Source organism: Leopardus geoffroyi, chromosome A1, assembly GCF_018350155.1.
Source record: "Leopardus geoffroyi isolate Oge1 chromosome A1, O.geoffroyi_Oge1_pat1.0, whole genome shotgun sequence".
NCBI lineage: Eukaryota > Metazoa > Chordata > Mammalia > Carnivora > Felidae > Leopardus > Leopardus geoffroyi.
In genome coordinates this window covers 118,730,359-118,753,553 of record NC_059326.1, presented here as the reverse complement: position 1 = coordinate 118,753,553, position 23,195 = coordinate 118,730,359, and the positions used below count along the sequence as shown (strand labels likewise).

The 23,195-nt window shown below is 43.5% G+C and overlaps 1 protein-coding gene across 7 annotated transcripts in view; it reads right to left on the bottom strand.

Moving 5' to 3' along the window:
- Window positions 1–23,195, bottom strand: part of ARHGAP26 (Rho GTPase activating protein 26) — a 423,740-nt gene that overhangs the window by 68,225 nt on the left and 332,320 nt on the right. For all 7 annotated transcript variants that reach the window (XM_045492297.1, XM_045492321.1, XM_045492304.1 and 4 more), the window contains exons 19-20: window positions 19,004–19,142; window positions 5,149–5,302 (exon numbers count right to left, since the gene is read on the bottom strand). In XM_045492297.1, the coding sequence (XP_045348253.1) occupies window positions 5,149–5,302; window positions 19,004–19,142 (293 nt within the window). The remainder of the gene's footprint in view (window positions 1–5,148; window positions 5,303–19,003; window positions 19,143–23,195) is intronic.

Genomic DNA, 23,195 nt, shown 5'->3' with positions numbered 1-23,195 from the left:
GCAGCGGCATAAGGCCAACTCCATTGGTCACTGGGAGAGTAGAGAGTGACTTTTATTTTGTCAGTCCTTTGTAAGCACCATCTGAACAACCTCCGTTCTCAGAGACAGGTCAGCCCCGCTTGGTCCGGCCCAAGGAGCGGGGGGGGGGGGGGGGGGGGGGGGAGGGGATGGGCATGCCTGGGGCTGAGGACTGGCACCAGCCAGTCTATGCTGGTGTCAGCAGTAAAACCCTGGGTTTCCTGCTTTCCATGCCTGTGTTTGAGCTATCTTTCTGATTGCCTCAGTCATTAGCTATGGGTTTTGCTTTGTCTCTTAACTTCTTAGAATCTCATTTATGAATCGTTTCTTTCAAAGAAGATTCTGAAAACTGACAGGCTAGTCTCCATGCTGCGACTCTCTACAATGAGAACCTTTACTGCCTTTCTACCTTACCCAGGCAATGCAGCCCTCTCTCAAGGAAGTTTGAGGGCTCTGAGGTCACAAACGCACGGGCCTTGTGTCATTTAACTATTGCTGAATAAAATGGTCCAAACTCAGTGGCTTAAAAAACCACGATGTATTATTTCTCATGAATCTGTGGGCTGAATGGGCAGCTTCTCTATTTGTCCTTCTTGGACTCATGTGGCTGCATTCAACTGATTGGTGGCCTAGACTTGGGCTTGACTGGGATGGCTGGGCTTCTCTCTCCAATGATCTTTCATGCTCAAGGAGGCTAGACTTGACTTTTTACATGGCAGCTGGATTCCAAGATGAGATGGGAAGCTACAAGGTCCTGTGGCCTGGGCTCGGATGTTACACACAGTATCATCTGTACCACATTCTCTTGGCCAAATCAAGGCAGAGGATGAAGGCCAGCCCAGATCCAAGGAGTCCATCTCTGAATGGGGGTTGCAAAGCTTCTTTGACCATATTTAATCTATCACAGGGATACAGCCAGAAGATAAGACCGAGTAAAGCAGGCCAGTTGTGAGGAGGTAGCCCCTGTGGCAAGCATCATCTGTTACCAAGTAACACATGGATTTACCATGGCCAAATCTAACTTTTCAAAAGAAGTTGGAAATCCAGATTTTTAAAAAAATGTATTAATAGACTTAATTTTTTAGAGCAGTTTTCAGGTTCCAGAAAAACTGCTCAAAATAACTAAAGTTTCCATGAAATGTCTCCCCACTGCCTAAATTCCCCTGTAATTAACATCTCTCATTTGTGAGGTACATTTGTTGCAAGTGACAAACCCATCTGATACATTATTAGTAACTAAAGTCCATGGTTGACGTGAGGATTCACTCCGTGACCCACTGGTTTTATGGGTTTTGACAGATGCGTACTGTCTGATACCTACTGTTACGGTACCATGCAGAATGGTGTCACTGCCCTAAAAATGCCCGGTGTTCCAACTACCCCTCCCTCCTGCCCACTCATCTCTTAACTGACTCTATGGTTTTGTCTTTTTCACAAGGTCAGATATTTGGTATCATACCATTTTGTAGTATTTTCAGAGTGGCTTCTTTCATGACTTCACAGCTCACTTCTTTTTATCACCAAATTATATTCCATTGTCTGGATGTACCACAGTTGGTTTATACACTTACCTACTGAAGAACACCCTAGTTGCTTCCAAGTTTTGGCAATTATGAATGAAGCTGCTATAAATACTCATGGGCAGGTTTTTGTGTGAACTTCAGTTTTCAACTCATTTGAGTCAACACTGAGGAGTGTGATTGCTGGACCGTGTTGTATGAGAAATCTATGTTTAGCTTTCTAAGAAACTGCCAAATTGTCTTTCAAAGGGGGTATCTCATTTTGCATTCCCACTGGCAACGCATGAGAGTTCCTCTTGCTCCACATCCTAATAGCATTTGGTGGTGTCACTGTTTTAGATTTTAGGCATTCTAACAGGTGTACAGAGAGATCTCATTGTGTTAATTTGCGATTCCCTAATGACCTAAGATGTTGAGATCTTTTCATATGTTTATTTACCTCTAAATGTTTTCCTTAGTGAGGTGCCCATCCAGATCTTTTGCCCAGTTTTTAATTGAGCTGTCTGTTGAATTATTACCTAACTTTAAGATTTCTTTGTATATATTTTGCACACTGATCCTTTATCAGGGATGTGTCTTGCAAATATTTTCTCCTATTTTGGGTTTGGCTTTTCTTTTTCTTAATAGTATCTTTCATACAGCATAGGTGTTTAACCTAAATGAAGACTTTATAAGACACACTTTATAAACTCTTGGGAAGGCCAAAAATCCTCTTTTTCTCTTTTACCCCTGGTAGCTTAGCATAGGTCTGGCCACACAGTAGATCAGCAATAGTTGCTGACAATTTTAGACTGGACTCTGGTCCTGACTTAGGTGTCTTCTGATCTTCAGGAGAGATGGGTACATTTTAGGAGGTCTGCCAAAGATGCAAACACTGCAGCCTTGCCCTGGCATGGCTCGAATGGTGCATCTCTAATTTTGATGCCTGATTTAGCATTATGCCCACACAAACAAGAGGGCCCTGATCTCCTTGGAGAATTAGGAAAGTATTACCAATGAGACAGCAAAATGTGGTCCCTAAAGTACCAAAGGATGCTGAGTCACAAAGCATGTTCCTTTCATTATGACTATTACACGGTCATAATGACCGTTCCAGTCATTATGAAAACAATGAAAAGCAAATATATGAAATAAAAAGGAGAACAGACAGCTTCTGGTGACTGGTTCCCCACCTTATGCCTAATTAATATTCAAACTAATGGTAATCCCCCACCCCCTGACTTTGTTTTCTGTTTTCATCTGCATCATTAAGTGTTCCCATTCAAGGATCTCTGTGTACTTTAAAGTGAACAATGACGGAGGGAATGGACCCTTTCATTCCCCAGGGTCTCCGTTGGTTGTGACTGAGCCCAATCACCATGGCATACCGTGCTGACAGGCTTCTCAAAATTAGTTTTCTGAGGCAAAGTATTGTGGCTTCTGTTGCCAGGATCGCCTAGTTTCTGTCCGTAGTCCACCCAAGCAAATCACAGGCAGGAAAAATGAAGGTGGCACAGACTTGGAAATGGCATCTCACTGCCTTGGGTTTCAGAAATGGTCAGTGAACCTGCTGTAGAGCTTACAGGGCCTTTCGTGTGGCCCCTGTTCAGGGCCGTGGCAAACTCTGGTGTCAGTGCCACTATCAATACTGCTTCTACTTCAGGAACAGCCTTGAGCTCAAGACTTATTGTTATCAGGAAGGTGTTCACTAGAAGCCTAGAAGGAGAGCAGTCTTGTTGGAAACCTCCACACTCCTACATCCAACTTTCCTTGAAAGTCAAACAAAGTCCAATTGTTCCTGGCATCACCCTTCCTTCCCTGGGAAAGCCCCCAAATTGTGCAGCAGGCAGGGAACGGTCACTATGGATGGTGTGAAGCAGGCAGAGTGACCCCCAGTGTTTTATGTGAAACAAATCACATCTAGACAACTGAAAAATAAAAATCCAAAGTTCCTTGCTCCAGGACCTGTTTAAAAAAACACTGTCCCATTTATCACTTTGCTGCCAAAGCAGTCCCTTCGGACATACCATACTCAGTGGTGACTCAGGGGGCTCCCAGCTACTTAAAACAAAGATTAAAGACCACTAATTGATTCTGCCGGCTACCATCAGGGGACGGTAAGCAACCTGGGCTAGAAATTCAACCTCGCTCATGCTTAGCAACCAATCACATCAGTTACTGACAGGTACAGAAGTTTGGACAAAATGGGGAGAGGGGAAGAGAGAGGAAGAAGAAACCAGAATGTCCTTCAAGTCTACAAAAGCAGATAGAGGACTGCTTGACAGAGCCAGACGACAAGACACAGAGCCTCCACAGGCAAGCACGGCCGTGGAGAAGCAGAAGAGACTAACCACCCATAAGCTGAACAAGTTAAATTATTTTGAGCTCTTGAGGCACTGGTATACTTCTTGGTGAATAACCGTATTTCCCACCAGGTAACAGGGAAGTAATTCCATTTCCGGAACATCGAGGTAGGATTTAAAGCTGCCGACCACTGAAAACAGACCATTATTTTCCCAGTGTATGATTTCATCTGATGCTACTGTTTCATCTGCAGTGTAAGCACCCCTTAAGTCCACTTTAGAGTCCTTTCCCCAGCCCCACCCCCAAGCCTTAATATCCCTTAGTCTCCTCCAAGGCAAAAATTGTTGGACCCATTTTGCAGCTCTACAAACCATGAATATCTTAGAGACATAGAATGGCAGGGTTGTGAGGATGCAACCAAGGCACGAAGAGGGGTAGGAGAAGGTTCTCGTATCCTGGTGACTCACTAAGTGTAATGACTGCTCTGAAGGCAATCTGTGGCTGAACCTCAAACTATATTTACTAGAGAAAGGCAAGGTCAGCTCCGTTTTTCCCGAGTCTTATACAACTGTAGCCTGACGGTCCAGCTGTGCTGGTCATGGCCTCATACTTTCTGCAAAGGCTCCGATTGACAGGATTTATGCGTTGGTCTGAAGAAGCATGCTAGGCAATGTGGGAGGAAACCGCAAGACAGTGGATCCACTTTCCGAGGAGGACTGGACAAGCAGCCCCAAAAGTGCCTGTTCTGGGCTATGGGTGTTTACCACCCAAAGGTGAAGTAACAAAGATTCTTCTCTTTTCTAGCCTCTGATATGTGATCACAGTCATGCTAAGGTTTGAGGATCTGGAAACTCAAAAGGCTACTGGAGAGCTCTTCTTTCTAGAAGGAGACACAGAGGTAGCACTGGACATACTCCACATCACCAGGGAGAAGGGAAACCAAGACAACATAAATGAGAGAAGCAGACTTGGCTACTGATCTTCTGAGTTACTACAGTGCCTGGATGTTTTATAAAACTAAAAGAAATCGCTTTTCATGCCCAGCAGCCAGCACAGTCAGTAGCCATCACCAAAGCCACCTCAGCAGGATGGTAAATCAAAGATCACCAAGGCCAAGAAGCGGTATGTTAAGAATAATGATTCCCCTCTGAGATGATGATGCTTAAAAAAATCCACAACAAACTAGCCAAGCTCCACACTTAGGAAGAAGGTTAAAATCATGTTCACGGGACAACGCTCAGAGTCAGATGGGGCCAGAGGGCCAATTCCAGGTGGAATAGCTCAGCAAGGGCCTACGGTGTGGCAGGCAGCCGGACATCATACTTACAGCGAGTTGGGCCGGGTGGGTTTGAGCACATCGAGATCCGGGTCACTGGAGTTCATGTTGGGCTGTAAGCTGCTGCTGGAATTAAGGATGCTGTTTGCATTTGATGAGACGACAGATTCTAAACTGGAGTTGATGATGCTGTTTCTTTGTTCCTCTGTGGGAAAAAAAAAGGCCAGGAGCCCCACATCACTATTATTTCATAGGAATATTTTGTTCCTACATATATACAAAAACTTAGCAATCATGAGAATGGATTGAGATCTCAACAAAACTAAGAAAAAGACATAGGAAAGGGTAGGAATTACGGGCAGAAAAGGAAGAGGAAAGGAAACAGGAAAACACATGAATTTCAACTTTGGAGCAACCCCCCCCCCCCCGCACCCCCCCCCCAAACCTGACAACACGGACCACCCATTTTCCTTGTGGTCCTACCACTGCACTATGAATTGTGGGTCTTCATTTGACTGGCAGATGGGCAGAACAGAGCAGCCTTCACAGCCCCTTGCATTCAAACAGATCCCTTTGGTTTCTGTGCCATTCACCTTTTATTCTAAAACTCTTGCGCCCAGTCTGGTCTTAATTGCCAGGGCCACATCCTACCTCCAATTCTACAGCACCTCACTATAAAATATCTTCACCTTGGCCATCAACTTCCTTATGACTCTGCAATGTAAATTCCTGACGACGCCAAAGACAGACCTTTCTGGGTTGCCTCCAGCTCCATGTATTTGATGTCTAGCTTCAAGTTAGTTCTTTGATCAACACATCTATAAGGGCTACAGAGTAGTCTGCATACAAAACACCAAGTACACAGTCCACGCAGTTATATTTGGGCTTAGAGAGTATTACTAAGCTGGTAAGGAAGAAACCAGAGTTCTCTTGAAGCCTCCACCCCTGACTGGTTGAGTGGCCTCAGGCAATTTTCACTCTGTTTCTTGGTTAACGCATCTATCAAATGGGGAGGAGGGACTGCTGCTTTGCACAGCTTGAGGAGTTCATGAGGATCAAGTGGGATCATATGCAAGAATGCATTTTGTAAGCTTCGGAACACTATTCAAAGAAAATAATGTTCTTTTTCTTCCCATCCTTAAAAGCTTGGAATCATGTGATGAAGATAAAATTGGGGGGACGATTTGGCTAAATGGTACAGACACCGCTGCTGTAGCAAAAATATTAGAGACTTGGAAGGTCATTCTTGTCCCACAGTCAATACAGATACACCATAATGAAATCAGCTGCCATTGCAGACAATCAACTCACTTATCAGGAAATAGTGTATCTGGGTTAATGCACACTGGACCTTTGAAACAAGCCAGAGGTATACCATGTCCCTAAGAAGACAGACTGGACTCATTGACATGGTGGTTTAGAGGGTGACATTTAAACTCAGGTCTCTTTAGGCAATAAAGAGAGTGATATGATAAAAATTTTTTTTTTCCATTTGCACTAGTCATGTGCATACAAATGTATTATGCTTATGAGATGATGTTAGAATAATTTTCACAGGTAATACACAAACATACACACACACACACACCTGAAGCCCCTAATACCTTGGCAAATTGTCAATGCCATGTTTAAAACCCTATAGAAGAGGGACGCCTAGGTGGCTCAGTCAGTTAAGTGACTGACTCTTGATTTCGGTTCAGGTCATGATCTCATGGTTTGTTGAGATCAAGTCTTGCATTGGGCTCTGTGCTAACAGGGCAGAGCCTGCTTGGGATTATCTCTCTCTCTGGCCCTCCACTGCTCACACTCTCTTTCTCTCTCTCAAAATAAATAAACTTTAAAAAACCCTCACAAAACCCTGTAGAAGAATCAAAAACCACAAAACCCTGTAAGAGTAAAAACCTTTAAGAGTCAAAAAATCCTGTGAGGCTTTTGGGACATTTCTGAACTCTAAGTACATCTCAAAAACAAGGAGATTATTAACCTGATTCCTGAGATTTAGAACTATTCCTATTTCAAGAGCTTCAATTCCAACAGAAACAACAACAAATAAAAAGAAACTGGAAGAGTTACAATGAGCCAAGATGCAGGAAAACTACCAGGCCTTTAAATGGGAACTTGCTATCAGGAAGAAAACAACTCTAAAATTACATATAGAGGATCACTGAGAAAATGGATATGCCACTTGCCAGTATGAATCAGCTAAGTGAAACTTTCCTTTGGCCAAAATATTCTTATACAGATTTCTGAAAGACTGTGAGAAGCCCAAGCCCACCATATAGAAAAGGGGACTAGAGATGATACCTTTCTGGGGTTCAATGGAGTCAATTTCTGCTTCAGAAGGAAGGAGAGATGAATACTTTTATTAACTCTAGCTTGAGGACAAGTTTGCATGATGTAATTCTCTGAATTTGCAGGAAATAGAAGAGTATTACCATAGTTGATCTCTCTCCTGTGATTATATTTAGTTGCCCATAAGAGGGCTATGATTCTTTAAATTAAAAAGAATGCCTTTATAAAAATACATCTGTTTTTCTAAAATATTTTTGGGACTTTTTTTTCTCCTGCTTACTATCCATTAGGAAAAGAAAGTATCTGAGATAGAATCTTCTTCAATTTTCATCTATTCAATGAATGTTTATTAAGTACTTACCGAGTATTGGCAATGACTGGCATTGACAGTCAACCCCTACACTAACTGCCAGGTATTTAAGTCAGGTGCATATTAGAGTATTTATTGACTTGCACTTAATCATGTGTTTGTATGTCTACCTTACTTGATAGACTGTAAGCACCTTAAGATTAAACAAACATTGGACAGATAAAACTCTGAAATCACAACTGAAAAAAAATTAGATAAAGATCTTTGCAACACCCAGGATACACGCGATGAATCACGGGAACCTACCCCCAAAACCAAGAGCACACTGTATACACTGTATGTTAGCCAACTTGACAAGAAGTTATATTTAAAAAAAAAAAAAAAAGATGCTTTGCTTTATCAAACATTTTATCAGAATCCTAACACTCACTTAAGAATCTCATTCTACAAATGGGACTTAGGTAAAATTTTTGGCTTTTTCAACGAGTGAAGCAAGAAGACTGCTACATATGGAAACTGACATGTGTCTGAAATGAACCCACATGGGAATGAGGACAGGATGGACAGTGAGAGCCCGACCCTGCCTGGACTTGAAAGCCAAGAGAATTAAATGAGTGGCTACCTCCAAATTGAAATTGAGGATTTCCAGTATTTCATTCAGTGGAGGTCGTTAGAATTCTTTTTTTAGAAAATAAATCCTTTTGGAGATTCTATTTCAACTTACATTAGGTATCTCGAGCCTTACAAATATGGCATAACCTATAACAAAATGACAACAAAGGCAAAAGATCAAGGAAATGAGTCCTTTGTCCAATAAGAAGATACAAAAATTTTAATAATAAAACTTCATAGTTCTGCAGTCAAGATAGCTAAATATACATATCAAAAGTCGGACTGTTTGTTACTGGTAAGCCTCGATGGGGCCCATAGTAAGGAAATCTGGAAACCTGGCACTCTTTGACTGCAAGACGACTATGGTTTTATTGGACATGAGACCTCAAATAGTGAGAATGAGGGCTTCTAGGTATAGGCAGACTTCTGAGCTGAAACACTGACAGGTGTTTCACCAAGGGTGAGCAGGACAGTCAAAGTTAGTCCAGCAAAGAGGTGGAGAGTAAAATCAACAGCCAATCAAATGTTTTAATGGTTATGGCAAATTATACCAAGACATATTCTAAAACATTTGCTATGAATTAAAAAATAAAGAGAACATGGTTCAGTAATGTCACTCCCAACAGGGGGATCTTTGTCAGGTGGGCAAATGAGTACTTGCCCTGATAGAAAAACATAATGAGAACAGGCAGCCAAAAACACAATTTTTAAAAATGAAATTAACCAAATTGTTCAAATATCAGAGCTGGACCTGTCTGAGACACTGATGATTCAGGCCAGTTCCGGCATCGTCATCAGAAGGTCTAAGAAGGATTGATGACAATTACATTGCTGAAGAAAAGGAAATTACAGGCTAGTGGATTGAAAAAGAAAAACAACAACAGTTATGAGTCAAATCAACAGGATCAGAGAGAACCACTTAAATGACCAAAAGAAAAAGAATGCCCACAACTCAGGAGTATTCCTAAACTGCTTGAAGTCCATGGGGATGCTTGCTTTCTTTAAACATGTTTGTCAACAAGAATCTCTCTTCATCTTAGTCACAGAAAACAAGGGCTTGGAGCAAAGAAATGATAAAGTAAATCCCCAAACAACTGTAAACACATGTGGGTGAGCACTGGATGTTTTTATGAACATATGTTCTACGAAGGGTGATAAACCAGATGTGGTCTTGGGGCTTAGAAATTCAAACCACTCAGGGCAGGGGCATGCATGCCCACAAAGAACCCCTCCAGGGTCTGTTACAGTGATCTGTGAGGTGAGCATCAGTCACACATTCCTGGCACCTGGCCCATGGATAATGTACGCTAAAGCTCCATGAGTGGTTACAGGAAAAATAATAAATGTAAGGTGACCAAAAGCCATCAAAGCGTATTCTGCTAGCACAGAAAGAGGCAGTTCTGTGTGACTGAATTTTCAGGTGCTTCAGACAGGCACCACTAATGTCCTTGAAACCAAAGTAATGGTTATAGTGGGCAGAGTCTGTGTTTTTTGTACAAATCAGGAGCGGAAAAATAGGACTATGCAACCAAATCACTGCAACTAAAAAAAGAAAGCCACAGAATAATTTTGGTGATATTGTACTTGTTCTGGGGGTTGCCATGGAAATCTGGGAGCTAAGCAACCTCACTTTCCATATTTACCAAGTGACTCCTGCTCACTCTAATGACACTCCCTCCCCACCCCCACCCCCACACAAAAGGCAGGGTCTGTGTTTATCACGGAACCCAGAGACAAGGCCAGGAATGCACACGCAGCACCAAACCAAATTCACATGTCTTGGCAAGCGTCGACACTCCAGCCCACTGAATACACAGAGTGGGAGGATAAATAGGAAACACAGACTTGCAACGTCACTCCGGGGGAGGTTTCCCACCAGGCGTGGATGTCTGTCAGAATATGGGCTAACATCATCTTTCCGTGATGTCTGAGACCTAGATGTCAAAAGAGGGGAGAGAAAAGTTCTTTAAGAGAATCTCATGATGCCCAGAGCCCAAAGGAGGGAACACGCTGCGTACACGATCAAACAAGGAGGAAAGGGAGTTACCAGACTGACGGCAGTTCTGCAAAGACACAGACTTGAGACAAAAAATACTAAGACAAAAGCAATATACCCAGAGGCTTTCCCTTGCTGTGGCAGGGAGAGAGGTGTACTTTCTCCTGCTTATTAAAGTTTTGCAATGAAGTCTGCAATGTATCATCTTGACAAGATAGGATGATAACAGTATGGCAGCTTAATGAATTTTGCAATAAAAAATGATGAGTGCACAGTAATTTCTGAGTTTTTCATCTCTGGGAAACACCCAAGTACATGAGAAGCTTAGAATCAGACTTTCTGAAGCAATTTTTTTTCCCTTGTAGTTTTTCTTCCTGGTAACAGTGGCGTGCCAAGCCACACTAAAATCTGAGGTGGTATGATTTCATGTTGACCCGGTGTCAGTCCCTATGATAAAAATAATCTGAAAAAGCAGTCTGAGCAATGTGTTTGGGCACATAACATTTTGGGCAATGTTTCAAAAAACAGCCCTAAAAAGCAGTTTGGGCAGTGAGGGACTAAATAGCGTATTGATAAGCACAAAATGTGGTCGATCTGTTGTTCTGTCCATAGGACATAGTACATGCTATTACAACTTTTGGCAGGTTGTCCTCAGCAAAAACTACCAATTTTGGTCCTATGTAGAGTGACTGACTTATTTCCTAGTCATGGCGCTCATAATAACCCTTTTCTCTGCAAAAGGAAAAAAATGCCAATAAAACTGGATTTCACGAGAGAATGGGGGAATCACTGCAGCTGGCCCAGGATTGAAATGATTCACAGGAAAGAGGCTTGCAGGCACATGGGGAAGCCCACCCCCGAAACAACACCATTTCCAAAACCACAATGTAGGAACGAACGTCTACATACGGCTGAACCGGGGGTTGAAGGATCAGAGTTAAACAGATAATCTACTATGTACAACAAAGCCTTTTTTTTTCCCCCCTAGCTGAGCACTTGCTTTGGAGTAGGGACATTCTTCATTTAATCTCTGGTTCCCTGATAAGTGAGGGAATCCACTACAGAATGCTTATATTATTAATGTTTAGCAAACAGAAAATGATATATTTACTTTTATACCATGACTCATTGAAAAATGGGCTTGGGATAGTAAAGAAATGTGTGAACAGTTTGTTTTTAATGATGTAAAAACTAGTCAATACATAATAAAGATGCATTCCTCTCCAACTTCTAAAGTACAGAAAAGCATACAAATATTGCATACTTATTTTGGTATGTCAATGTCCAAATTTTCTATACATAGAAACATATGCATATATACTTCTAACAAAATAATATAACATCGTAACTACGGATGAGTTACTTGCTTTGTTCACTTAGTGATAAAGCCAGAGACAGAAGCCTGTAACATGCTGTTTTTCATTTAATGATCTACTTTGAGCTTTTTGCTTGCCATTAGCTTTCCGGGGCATCATTGTTTTAAATGGCCACATCAACTATGTGGTTTTCAGTCACACGTGGTCATCATGCATAATGAAGCCAAGAGCCACATTACACCTTACAGTCTGTGTGACAGTAGGAATCCATGTGGATAAACACGTCACCTGCCAATACAAACACGTGTGGCCAGAGCACCCAGGATCTGCAGAGGCAACCTGAGAAAACGCACAAGCCGCAGCTTTGAGTGCTGGGAGAAAGACATTATGCGATAAGCCTTTGAATACTATGAATTCCCAGTTATTTTTCAACCAGGAAGACACAAATGAGAAGTATATGAGCTGAATTCTTAACCTCTCACTGGGTCTGTCTGGGAAAGGGTCCAAAATGAATTATATTAGCTAAGAGAATTAATGAGAGCTATAATTCCAGCAGCATGTTAGGGTGATCCGTGTAAAACAAAGCCCAAGAATCTATTCCCACTCCCCAGACCCACCAATGCTACACAACTCATCCTAGCTGCTGATATATGTGAATTCAAGCACCAGAATAGCTCTTTCTGGGGCCAGGGTGACTCTGCATTACTCTCACATATGGGCCTCTCCTTTGGAATCTGCAAGATCCACAGAGGGAGTATTTCCTCAGTCAAATGTAACGTAAAACTATAGTCTGATGATAATCATCACAATTGTAACTAACATTTATTAGGTGCTTACTACGTTCTAGGCCCAGTGTCAAGTACTTTACATGCACCTGCACTGGTTCACTTAATCATGGTAACTGCCCTCCAAGGAAGCTGTTATTAGTGATCGATTTTGCAGATGAGCAAATGGAGGTTCAGAAAGGGAAACTAATGCACTCTAGGTCTCAGAGCTGCTAGGTCACAGGGATGGCCTGAAACAATGCAGTGTGACTGGAGAACCCCTGCTTTCAACCACCACACCAGGCTGTCACAAACCTCAACAGAGAGTCAAAGAGATGCGCTGGGAGGGACAGAAATGAGCAGCCTTGACTGTTCCTCCTTCCCCCAGGTGTGTGCCTCTCTCACTTCAGCTGGCATCAGCATCACCAGAGTGCTTTAAAAAATACCAGTGCCTGGGCTCTAGTCACGATCTCCTGATTCAGAACGTACCTGGGAGGAGACCAGGCATCCGTATTTTTAACAAGCTCCTTACACAAGTCCAATGTACACCAAGTCTAAGAACCACTGTTCCAAGAAACAGGTTTCAACACCTTGGTGTAAGCACTAAAAATCTGAGACAAAAATCAGTGATAAATGTCACCTCGTAATCTCTTGGAAGAACTTTAAAAGGCACTAGATCTGGTTGCTGGTTCCCTCTAATCCTTCTGGCTCCACGTTCTACACTTGTCCGGCAAAAGTACAGCTTCTACGTCAGTACCTTTCACCTGGAGATAGCGCTCTGATTTCTGCTGGAGGATGTTATCCGTGGGGCACCTTACAGATTAAACAGTCATCTCCTTTGATACCATTCATTTGCCAGCACAGTTGTGAAAACCTTGATGCATGTGTTCTGTGATCGCAAATCATAGTGACTACCTTGGCCCAGCAAATGAAAGGTCCTGCTGAACATATCCTGCTCTCTGCATAGTTGGTACGAGATCTAGAGGGGCTGCTGCCTGCTGGTATGCATATTGAGGAATCCATTTAAGATGGTCCAAGTGCCCCCATGGCACCGCTAGATGCTAGGACAGATGGCTTTTACTGCTTCTGTAATTCAGACTAGAAAGACTTTCACTTCCGTGGCTGAAGAACTGACAGAGGCACCCTTTTGGAGACAACCTGGCATGGGGAAGGGACATCACCTGGGTACAAATTCCTCCTCAGTGCTTTACCAACTGTGTGACTACTTAACCTCTGGAGCGTCAGTTTACTTGTCTGTGAAGTGTCGATAGGGGGGAACCTGCCTCATTGGGTGATGGTCAGTTGTGAGAAGGAAGTAAGATACTAATGCACTTAGCAGGCTGTCTGGCATGTTGGGTGAGGCATAATAATTTTAACTTTGATTGTTGTTGTTACTGAATGAGGTTCAGATCCAACTTGGTCTCAAGGTTCTTCATCAAATGCATTGTTTATCCTTCCACACCAACCTTCCACTCCCACCACCCTACCTCCCCAGCTCTGTACAGGCAGATCTCTCCCTTAAGGGAAATGTAGACTCCAGGTTCATAAGCAGAACTGGAAATACTTCCCCTTAGAATTAAGGGGTTTGCAGGCTAGGTCACAAAAGCACACAGAACCACATCTCTTTAAGAACAACCCCACAACTTGAAACCAGAAGGCAGAATCATCACTGGCTAATAGTGTAGCTCTGAGGCCTCAACAACTGGATTCAAACCTATTTTGTTGCTGTGTGATCCTGAGTACGTTATTTAATATAAGTTTTATCTTCCTCCACTGTCCCAAACGGGGACAGTACCTGTATAATGTTAGAGATTAAGTGAGGTGTTGCTATGCACAGTGCTTCGCATGAGAAACCACTTGATAAATTAAAGAGCCATATATGTATGTATATATATATTAAACATACATTAACGAAAAATCTGATTTCTGTGGGAGAATGTTTTGTAAGTTCAATTTGGGAACATATCTTTCCACAATCCTCAGTCCGAGAGACAAGAGCTACCCTCTGCTACTTATAGAAAGACTATTCCCTGTTCCCTGTGCAGAGCATCACAGCCACCCTTCTGTCCTTTGTGCGAGACTATGACTCATTTCCTTTAGCATCGTACTCGGAATTCTACCTTTCAGGAAGCATTCCTTGACCACCTACATACAACTTGGATTTCTGGTCCCTCTTCACTAACAATATTCAGTGGCTTGTATTTGTTGCTATGTTTCTAAATCCTGTATTTCCCCATCAATTCCTTTTCTTCTTTTCTGCAAAGTTTTTTTTTTTAAATTTTTGTTTGTTTTTTGGGAGAGGGAGAGAAAACGGGGAAGGGGCAGGGAGAGAGAGAGAGAGAGGCAGAGAATTTGAAGCAGGCTCGGCACTGTCAGTGCAGAGCCCGATGAGGGGATTGAACCCATGAACCCTGAGATCATGACCTGAGCTGAAGTCGGATGCTCAACTTACTGACCACCCAGGTGCCCTTCCACAAAGTTTTAGTCTCAGAGACTGTTCCCATTTCATTCCTAGTCCCACTTCCACCACACATTGATTGTCTACGAGGAGTCATGCGCTGCCTTGGAACTGACCAAAGTCACTACCCAACAGAGAGCAGGAGAAAGCACCCAACTCCTCATTCTGGGAAGAGAACACAGTTATCGTAAAGAGATCTCTACCTTTAGGGAAAGGGGAAATGCTGTTGGGAGAAGATTCCACTAATACCCATAAGATTAAAGCTGAAGAATCTTATGGAGGTGTGTGGGACACAACTGGTCTATTTCCACAGAAGTAACTCCTTCTGGAAAACAAGACCCATATCCAGGAGCATCAGCTAATATGCCACATGCTTCCAGTAGCCTGAAGTACAAAGAGAGCGGATTGAGCCTATGAACTCCCAAGATGACTCTCAGGACCTTCCTCTCCAGGAAAAGGGAGACAACCTGCAACCTGAGGCCAAGAGCATTGGCAGAGATTTGCGTCTAAGACAAATGTCTTCTGCACCGAGTGGGGGCAATGCAGAGAGGGGAGACAAAAATGTGCGCTGACAATCAACAACTGGAACCTCTCAAAGGAAGCATCCAAGTGAGCTACGCTAGGACTTTTAGGCCCATTAAACATCTCAACAGGGACTGAAGAGAGGGCTAACCAATGGAATACAGAGAAAATTCTCAAGTGCAAGTACATCAGTGAGGAGAAAAGTGTAACTGAACTCAGGAGGAAGTAAGAGGAAATGGGGTTCTGAAAAACATCATCTGCCAAAAATCAAGGTACAGAAGGGTTATGTGAAGATGTGCTTGTGTGTCCACACAAGAGCAATCCCTGTAATAAGGTTTTGCTCTGTGGCCAGAACCTGAAGACAGGTAAGGTCACACCAAAGCTGGACAGGTGTCACAGGAACTGAAAGTGCACAGCATGGAAGTAACAGGTGAAGAGTGCACACCCCCAGTGACAGAACAGCCAAATGACGGTATCAGAACCCAATTCTAGTCAAAACAAACTTGAGTTCACATATTTACATTAAGAGAAAGGAAAGGAGTCACTCAAAAATTCAAAGTACTATCTGTGGACTCCAAACCGTGGTACAAATTTCACAGGTGAGAAGTAAGAAGTCTTTATCTTTATTTTAATGGTTACATGTGTAATGTATATTAGAAAGTAAAACAGTGAGACCATCAAATTCACATTTTTAGAGATTTTACTAAGTAGGATGAAGCCATGTAAAGAAGGCAGAGGCTTTAAGATCAATTTAAAGAAATGTATTCAAACAAAAGCATATGAATTATGTGGTTGAGGGCCAAAGAGTAAATGAAGGTCTATGCAAATGACTCGAGTTTGGGAAGTAACTAAGTAGCCAAAGTTCCTTAAACTGAAAAACATCACCATATGGAAATACACAAATTTTTCCCTCACCAATTACCTGCAGTATTTGTACTTTAATTCTACAGAGTAAATTCAGCAAAGTGCTTTGATAAAGTAGCCTTCCATCTTTATCCACAGATAGACAAAGGGAAGGGTAAGCTGTGTGCAAGTAAGACAGTGCCCTGTCACCTGCTCATCTAACAGTGAGGGGTGCTCACAGAACCTTCCAGCTCCTGGCCAGTCTTCCCTTCCAGCATCAACTCACTCAACCCCTCCTATGGCACTTTCCAAGCCAGCTTGGATGTCATTTCTAGTTTCTCAAGAAAAAAGTGATTTCCAAAACAAACTATAAGAAGTCTATGAATATATGCACACCCGCATTCTTTTCAATGGAAATGTTTCTTCTCCAAGACAGGGAAGAAAGCTAAGCGCCCCTGAAATATTTGAGTGTATGGAAGTTCCAGTCCTGTTTCCAGGGTGCATTTCCTAACATTTGGAGGAAAGATAAGCTGCTTCACTGTCTTCCCGTCTTCCATGCTTCCATCCATGGTGCAGACAGGGACATGACAGCTCGGTCTGCGGCTTAGATGCACCTGTTTTCACACATCCTTAACTTTCATCCTCTGGCTCGTGTGATAAAAATTAATCTTGAGTCAGGATCTAATTGATTTTCTCCTCATCTCCATCTTCTTCCTTACATGCTCCCAGAGTACGCTTGTAGACCTGCTTCCAAGCTGCTTCTGCTTCCATCCTAACCTACACTGCTCATTGCTTAGTACAAAACGAGGTGACTGTCACTCTCCTGGACACCTGAGGAACACACCCCTCCACAGCCTAATGCCTTGTTCATGGCAGATATGGGTGAGACCAGTCCTGTTCCAAGTGTTCCCTACTACACTCAGAGGGGCCCAGGCCATGTGCAGACCGAAGTGAGAAGGACCCAAGCCAGGTATTTAAGAGCAACACGGGCTATTGTTTGAAGAGAACTCAACCCCATTGGGGTCAAAACCCCAAAAGTATACTAATCCTTTCACCTAGAAATTCTTCCAGGATTTATCTTAACGAAATGATCATGTATATGAATAGATTTAGCTACAAAGATTAACAGGGGCTTTACTCATGAAAGCTAAACATCTGAAACAACCCAAAGGGTGCTAAATTCATCAAGGTCCAGCCATTTTATGGGATAGTATGACATCTTTAAATGCAGTGACGCTCTGGGGGCAGCGAAGATTTGTCTTCAGAATGATAACTTCTGAAATACAGGGGATAAGAAATGCTTTTTCATAAGGAAGAAGAAGATGCCAATCCAGATATGGACTTTCTCTCCTTTTCGAAGCCAAGTGGCTGATTCTTCTGATCTGTGCCTTTACTGTACTTCATAAAGGCAACAACAGCCAACAATAACAACACCACCTCCGCACCCCCCCCTCAGTAAATGTGCTTATTGTGCACCAGGTGCCGTGTGAAGTGCTTTAATCTGCACAACAACTCTGTGAGGGAGAAACTAGTATCCCTGTCTTCCAGAAGAGAAGCCCAAGGCCCCGAGATGCAAGTTAACTTGCCCACATCGTGCACAGCCAGAGAGCGGCAGACTCAGAGCTAGCAGCCAAGCAGTCCGGTGCCAGCACATGCTCTCAACTGTCACATGTTCCACAGCCTCTGTGAATGGGTATCTCTCTCTGAGGGTGCTTACTGCGGTGACCTACATGATCCATTCACTTGTCTATTCCCCTCATTCAACTGTGAGCACTTTAAAAACAAGGTCCTATTTGTATACTCCCAGTCCCTTGCAGGCCTCGTCTAAGCATCAGTTGCATGAAAGAATTAGCCTTGGTATTTGCACGTGATTAAACAATAACTAGTAATAATAGTGGCAGCTCTCAGCCCTTGCCAAGTCTAGGACTTGTGCCAGATGCTTAAATGCAAAATTGCATTTAATCCTTAACAAATCCCTTTAAGATAGGCACTGTTATCCCTACTACACAGATGAGCAAACGGAGGCTGCAAGAAGGTAAAAGGCTTGCCCGTGCATTGCTGCTGGCACAAAAACCCAGGTCTGATGGGACTCCAGGCAGAGCTGGAGCCCTCACCACCACCCAGCTCTCTTATTACAGAAGCTCAAATAAGCCTGGATATTTTAGGGCCCAGTGGCCTGATAACTGCAAAGAACTCAGTTCTGACATGAAAAGAGGATTCAGTCAAACCGAGGTGATAACACTCTACTGCTTGGAACAAAGAGGGCATTATTCTCTAATTAATTCATTAATTAAGTTCACACATATATTAAGTGTCTGCTCCATGCCAGGCCCTGTGAGGTGGAGCAGAAGGATGAGCAAAGCAAGGGCCAACCCTCAGAGTCACAGTCCAGTAGGGCATGTGACTTGCACTAATAAGCATTTAATTACAAACTGAGAAAAGGAAACTGGTTCTGTGGAAGCCGCTAACAAAAAAGGGGCCAAGGCAGTAATGCCGGAGCTGAGCTCTTACTGTGTAGCAGGAACAAACAATGCTCAGCTGTTCGCCCAAAGGAGATCTGGAAAGAGAACGCTGAACGGCAAGTGGCCCTTGCCTTTCATTCTCCTAACACTGCTTCCTGTCCTACCAGGCTTACTCAGCAATGAAACTTGCGAGGGCACCGCCATACACCATCCTCAAGGACATGCAGGGCAGGCACCCACAGAGAGAGGCCGGAAGTGTGCACCCTGAGCAGGTGGAAGGTGGCACGGGCCGTCTCGTGAGCACCTTGCTGGCCCTGAGCAGGAGACTCACGTTTCTCTGCTGACTGCATGGCGTGGAAGAGCGTCAGGGGCCTTTCGCTGCAGGAAGGGGGCTTGGAGTCACTGCTCTTCTTCCGGGACAGGTGCAGCTGGGCATTGGTGAGAGGCATATCAGGCACGGTGTTGAATATCTGCAAGTAAAGTTTCACAAAAGGGTCACACGCTGCTGTGAGTGGGGGAGCAAGCACAGGCCCCGACCAGCACAACCGAAAGCTTGGTGGTATGAAAGAATCAGCAAGAAAAAGACCCGAAAAGACCACCAGCATTTGCTCAGGACTTCACTTGAAACATCTCTCAGAAATGATATTAAACCTTTTCTTTCAGAAGCATATCCTGGATATTGGGGACTATTTCCTTCCATTTCTAGCCCCTTCTGCTGTCACTTCCCCTGATGTTCTGTCGGTTGTTCTTTCCAGGAGAAATGGGAATGTATTGTGCTAAATACAAGCCATGGTCTATTACCAAGGCTTTGAGCTTTCTGACTACCTTTTGTCCAGAACCAATTAATCAAAACCCCTTCACTTTTCCTCACTGGTTCTATTGACCAGTTCTTAACGACTGCTTCACAACTTTCTTAGAATGTGAAACATGCATTTAAATAACATTCCAAGAAGAAGTCCAGAGCAGGGCACCAGTTCTGGGTCCTCTGTCATCCTTAGATGGAGCCTGCTTTCTAGTTCAGGAGCTGTGCATCATCTTTGATGCTGAGTGTTTTCTTATTTAAAAGGCGGGGGGGGGGGGGGGGGGTGGTTGGTAACAAATGTAACCAGTACTAACATTTGGAAAATGTAGAAAAGCATCAAGAAAAAAAAGAGAACAACTTTTTCAATTCCACTACTTAAAGATAACTACTACAAACATGTGAGTTTTCTTATGAACTTTTTAAGCTTTCACTAAAAAAAAAAAAAAAAAAAAAAAAAAAAGTCCCGGGGAAAATAAGAAGAAAACAATAGACTAAAATCATGACAATTTTTTCTCTTTTTACAGATATAAGTTTGATAGAACTATGATAACAGCTACACTTATACAGTGCTTGCCATGATGACCGAAGCCACCATGTAACGTCAGTTCCCTGGGGATTAGTCACTGCATGTGTTTTACATGTGGCTCATTCAATTCTCAATGATCTGGAGCAACAGGTACTGTCCTCACCATTTATAATGAAGAACCAAGGCAGAGAGGTTAAACTGCCACAACTATAGATACAATTACAGCTAACACAGAAAGCTGTCTCCCTTGGTTTTTCTAGATTTCTTTTCAAACACATAAAAATAGTCACACTAATTCATTCAATCAAGAAAGATCTTTCGAGCATTTACTTCATACCGAGGACTCTGGGTCTAACACTGCACGAGGGAAATGTGTTCCCCGTGGCTGGAGAGTTTGCATCCGGTAGCTGTGATTTACTGGGCATCTGCCATATGCCAGGTGCCAGGTTAAGTGCTTTGTGTGAGTTATCTCACTTAATGTCAAAAGAACATCTTCCCTAATTGGGATTATATAATCTACATACTTTAGTATCCCATACATCTAACAGTATATTTCAACGTTTCTCCCTTGTTTAAAAAATAGGTTGGTGCGCCTTAGTCAGTTAAGCATCCGACTTAAGCTCAGGTCATGATTTCATGGTTCGTGGGTTCGAGACCCGGGTCGGGCTCTGTGCTGACAGCTCGGAGCCTGGAGCCTGCTTTGGATTCTGTGTCTCCCCGCCTCTCTCTGCCCCTCCCCTGCTTGTGCTATCTCTGCCTCTCAAAAATAAACAAACGTTAAAAAAAATGGTAAACGTGATTCTTAAAGGTTATATGACAACCACACTGTATTAAGATATCAATATTCATTGATCCACTCATTATCATCTGTCACTCTGGAGGTAGCCTCCTTCTGGATTTCTTCTTTCTCAACAATCATGAGTAACAAGAGAAAGGTAGGGGTACCCCACTTCCTTCAACTATGGATGGCATTAGACACACCACAGACTAATGGCCCTCTCTTCTTTGTGCATACATTTTAAAGTAGAACTCTGAAGCAGATATATAGAAAGCAAAGTCATAAGAATGATGAGAATTTTAGCCAAGACAGCTGCGCTCCATGGGCTGGCAAGTCCTTGGGCTCCAATGATGCCAGCCAGCTGGTTAAGTCAGTCTCGCTCCCAAACACAGCTGTCTGAAAACAGCATTATCATATTTTCCCTAGGGGACTGAATTTTCAACAAAATAAACTGAATCACAACATAGCTGAGTTCAAGTGGGGCGAGGGGGTAAGAAGAGAAGGGGACTTAAAGCAAAAACAACAGAAACGTCCTGGCTTCCAGAGGAATCGGCACCCCTAAAAATAAGTACCAGCGCTATGCATATATATGTACAAGTCTCCTGAGTATCTGCGAGGGAAGCAAAAAGAAACCATGGTTCATAATGAGCTCAAGGACCACAGCCTCTAAGAGGCTTTCTCCCCTTTGCTGTGTTCCCGAAACAACACTGAGCCATGAGCCTACTCCCGGGTGAGCGCCTCATGGCACACGAATATCACTGACATGTAAACCTTGCTCCTATATGTGATCATGCGTGCCTGCACGCCAGGTGCTGTGCTAGGTACTCACGTGAGCTCTCTCTAAGCCGCAGGTCAATTCAGCATGTAAAGTAGGGTGAGCGTGCCACGGGAGAGATTTCCTGACCTGCTGCACAGCAAAGCAGGAGAGGGGTGGGAACCGGAATCTACGGCTGTGGCTTCTCCCATTTGCACTCTCCACTTCTTCAGCCGTCTCATTCTTTCAGCTCAGCTTTTCCAGCCCATCTTCACTATAGAAGCCATGCCCCAGACCCACAAGCACGGATTTCAACAGGTAATGGTGCCTCTTAGCACCCCTCTGCCTCTGGCCTCAAGTACAGCCCTCTCGGCCATCCCGATAGCTGAAAACATCTGAAAATGAATTCAGACTTAGTGAGAGGCCTCCGCCCCCTTACGTCTGGCCTCCAAGCTTTGGAGCTCTTCGCGCAACTATAATGGGCACAGAGATAATGTATACGCATATTAATTTCAACTGTCACCAAAAACGTGGTGGTTGTACTCCTGCCTAAAAACTGTAGGAAACGCTGGGGAAACAAAGACGACTTGAGTTGTGAGGAAAGGCCGTGGATTTAGGCAGATGCGTGAAAAATTGCTTCCAAAGCAATGCTGATACACACCAAGCAGGAAGAGATGTGGGAAGATAGGAGAGTATTTGATTCTTGCACACGGGTAGCTTTCTTTCAAAGAAAAGTTGTTTGGGAAACCAGCACCATTTCGGGTGAGAACTACAGTCCCCAAGGCCAGCTCTCTGGGCCTCGAGGTGAGCCAGGCCCAGGCCGCTGAAGAGCTCTGATGGGGCTGTTCTCATGCGCCAAAATGCAAAGTGCCGGACACAAGACTATCGCCACTGTGATTACATGTGTTTCTGAAGTGCAAGGCACCTCTGTAAATGAGACCTCACGACCACCAGTGCAGAGGATACAAACTTACATTAAGGAGACTGGGAAATCATTCCCCAAAATACTGTTGTTCATTTAACTCTGAAACTTGAACAAATGCGACCTGTTTCAAGCCTGCTTATGGTCTGGCCACCTTCTAGCCAGGCCAAGAGTTTGTCTCTGTGCCAAAAGCTCAATTTGGAATTCTGATGCGAGTCTGAATTTTTCACAGTGTTGTTGGTTATTCCGATCCTATTTTGCTTGGAAGAGGTAATTTCAAGAAAATCCAACGAGGTTTCCTTTGTTCTGTTCAGAAAAATCAGTGTACAAATGACTGCTGAATGATGGAAGGGTGAGTTCCCATCACCTATGAACAATGGATTTATGGAACTCTACCATGTGGCCGGAACAATCTACTCATGTCACAGAGACTTTCCAAATGAATACACAAGGGGGGGCGGGGATTTATTTTGTGCCCCAAGTGGCCTGTTAATTCTATCCAAACTTACACACTAATTCTGACTTAGTTAGGAACGCCTTAGAAATAAAAGTTTTTCAGAAAGCTGGAGTGCTTGGGTGGCTCTGTTGGTTGAGTGTCTGACTTGGGCTGAGATCATGATCTCAGGGTTTGTCAGTTCAAGCCCTGCACTGGGCTCTCTGCTGTCAGTGCAGAGCCCTCTCCGATCCTCTGTCCCCCTTGCCCTCTGCCCCTCCCCCATTCTTGCACTTTCTCTCTCAAAA